General features: G+C 37.7%; 1 protein-coding gene across 1 annotated transcript; it reads right to left on the minus strand.

Annotated features, from left to right (window-relative positions):
- On the minus strand, positions 1–1,728 carry LOC145008268 (GDSL esterase/lipase). The gene is made up of 2 exons (XM_078966894.1): positions 1,469–1,728; positions 1–1,127 (listed from the first exon to the last, which is right to left on the minus strand). Exons 1-2 carry the CDS (start codon positions 1,592–1,594, stop codon positions 78–80), a joined length of 1,176 nt encoding a protein of 391 aa, XP_078823020.1. The 5' UTR covers positions 1,595–1,728; the 3' UTR covers positions 1–77.
- Between the last annotated feature and the right edge of the window lie 979 nt (positions 1,729–2,707).

Consider the following 2,707-nt stretch of genomic DNA (forward strand, 5'->3'; position numbering starts at 1 on the left):
TGGACAAAATGTATAATATACCTAAAAAAATGTCATTTTCAACAATGAATGCAACTTACATAGAGTCTGAACTATAATCAAAAAGACCAACTAGACTTCATCATCAATGCTGGAAACTTAGTCGAACCATCTACCACAAACACAAGCGATGGCTGCAACAAATATTTCTCTCCCAAATTCATCTTCGAAAACACTTCAACCTCAAACCGCTCAAAAGCAGACCCACCCACCCTCAACCCCCACCCAAAATCATCGTCAGGTAGATCAGATACTGACACACCCCATCTTGTACCACACGGTACAATGTCAGTGTCAGTAGTGTCAGTATCTAATCTATTCATTTCAACCCACCCTCCCACTCTGGTACTTGAGTCAAGTTCTGACTCAAGTACCAGAGCAACACATCTTCCCCCCTCCCTACGAATTCCATCACGTCTAAAAACACCAATAGGTAGACACATTGGACCAAGAGAACCATCCTGACCTAAAAATTTGGGCACTTGGTTTATACCCAAAAGTAACACCTTTGTGCTGCCCGAAAGTTGATACACAACCTGCCCGAAAGTGGTTAACCAATGGGTAGTCCCTACAAATTGAGCTAACGTACCAATAACATTAGATTTTGTCATTGTTAAACTTATACCGCTACCAAGCTCTTGATTTAACAATGGAGGTCCACTAGTAACTCCATGTTTCTGCAAATCACTACATCTACCTCCCAACAATACACTAGTTAAAGAACACCACTCATTGATCTTTGCATTGAAAACCACCTTTGCTAATGAAAGTGGAGTATTTGAGCCATTAACTTGCCCTCTTTCACTTGCTACAAACTCTGCTTTTAGTGTATCCTTTTCTCCAATGGTGGTTTCGAATGTAAACTTCGAAGTTATACCAGTTTTGATTCCAGTTCTGCTAATGGCATCTTGATTATCTTCATGAATTCTATCGATCATCAATAGAAGACCTAATATTTCTATTTCTCCTTTTACAAGAGTGCTGGCTTCAGCTAGTGGACTTACCTTTGATGACTTGAAGGAAAGTAATCGCTCCACTTTGTCCTGTCGATCCCTGAGCTTCATGATATCTGAAAACGCGTCCCTTTGCAACCGCTTCAAGATCTCAATCTGATTTAAAAAAAAAAAGAAGAAGAAGAACATGTTACTGAAGAGGTTTAACTCCCAATCGTATATAGAATTTTTGGAAATTTGAAGTTATTGTTATGAAGCAAGATTTCAAGCAATCTGGTTACATGATTTACTTTAATTCTGATGTTAACTAAGTTTCAAATCACGAATGAGAAAAGTTAACCTAGTTTTAGAATTAAAGGGGCCGATTCATGGTACTACTCTAGCGGAATATGCGCAATTAAGATATGACGAGATAACACGATGAGGATTGAACATAACATGAGTCTCGTGAGATTGATTAAGAAAAAAAGCAAGCAATCTGCAATTGAATTGAGTACCGGATGGCGACGCCTGGATAATCCAATGTTGTGAAGGACGCCATTGGCAAAGTCTTGTGTGGATTTTGTGAAACCTTTGAACTTATCAACAACAAAACCTAGAGGTTCGATCTTTTCAGAAACCATTTGATGAGAGTTACGATTGCAATGGTAGCGTTTACAGTGAAGGAAGGAATGGTTTGGGATGGGAATTGGCAAGAGTTAAGAGTGAAAGACACAGAATTGGGGAGTCTGGTTGCAGAATAGGGAAATTAGGGTCAAAAGGCATGATATCTTTTTCTTTTCCTTTTCCTTTTTCTTTTTTTAATGAGTCAATTTATACCTTTTTTATCCAAAATTTTGTTTTGACAAAACTGTAAAAATGGTCCCGTGGTTTTCTCAAAATTGTCATTTTCGTTCAAAAAAGTTTGAATTAGCATCATACCTCCAATGTTTTCATTTTGTTGCGTCTTTGGTCCAAAGTGTTAGCCTCAGTCTATTTCCTTCTGTTAATATAGGTTCGACTTGTCAAATTGGGGTATTTTGGTCATTCCCTATTTATTCCCCTGATTTAACATTAATAAAAGAGAGTATGTATGTAATTATCACCATACGGATATTATTGAGCCTAATTCGCATTTGTGGTCCTTAAAAACTGTGAGACAATTCAATTTCTCTCCTCATTGACTAAGGATCAAGAACCCTAATCTGATTACCAAGGTTGTTAGCTTCGATCAAGCGACTTTCATAGTGAATGCATATACCAATGTGGCAGTTAAGGTTGTCAAGCACGTCATTCGACCCAAGGATGGTTTATGGTATGTAATTTTGTTTTTTGATCATTTATTTGATTTGCTTACAATAAATCATCCCTTCTGAAGCTTGTTTTTTGCTCTTGTGTTGAAGATGACATGTTACACTGTTTACCATCAAGCTACATCATGGAGGCGAATTCACAAAGTTTCCAGATGTCAACTACATTGAGGGTAGTGTGATGTATATTGATATGGTGGATATAGAAGAGTTTTCTATTCACGAGATGGATGTGATTATGAAAGGGTTAAGATACTCAGTTCCTCCAGTTATCTACTATCATTTTCGAGTGCCAAAGGGAGACATGCATTTTGGATTACGTGCCCTAGGAAACGATGATGATGCCCTCAATCTTGTCCAGTATGTGAATGATCATAAACTAATAAGGGTTTACACTGAACATGGTATGAATAACTTGCTTACTTACTTTATGGCTCCTAAACGTGT

The sequence above is a fragment of the Lactuca saligna genome, chromosome 8 (assembly GCF_052625555.1).
Source record: "Lactuca saligna cultivar CGN05327 chromosome 8, ASM5262555v1, whole genome shotgun sequence".
Taxonomy (NCBI): domain Eukaryota; kingdom Viridiplantae; phylum Streptophyta; class Magnoliopsida; order Asterales; family Asteraceae; genus Lactuca; species Lactuca saligna.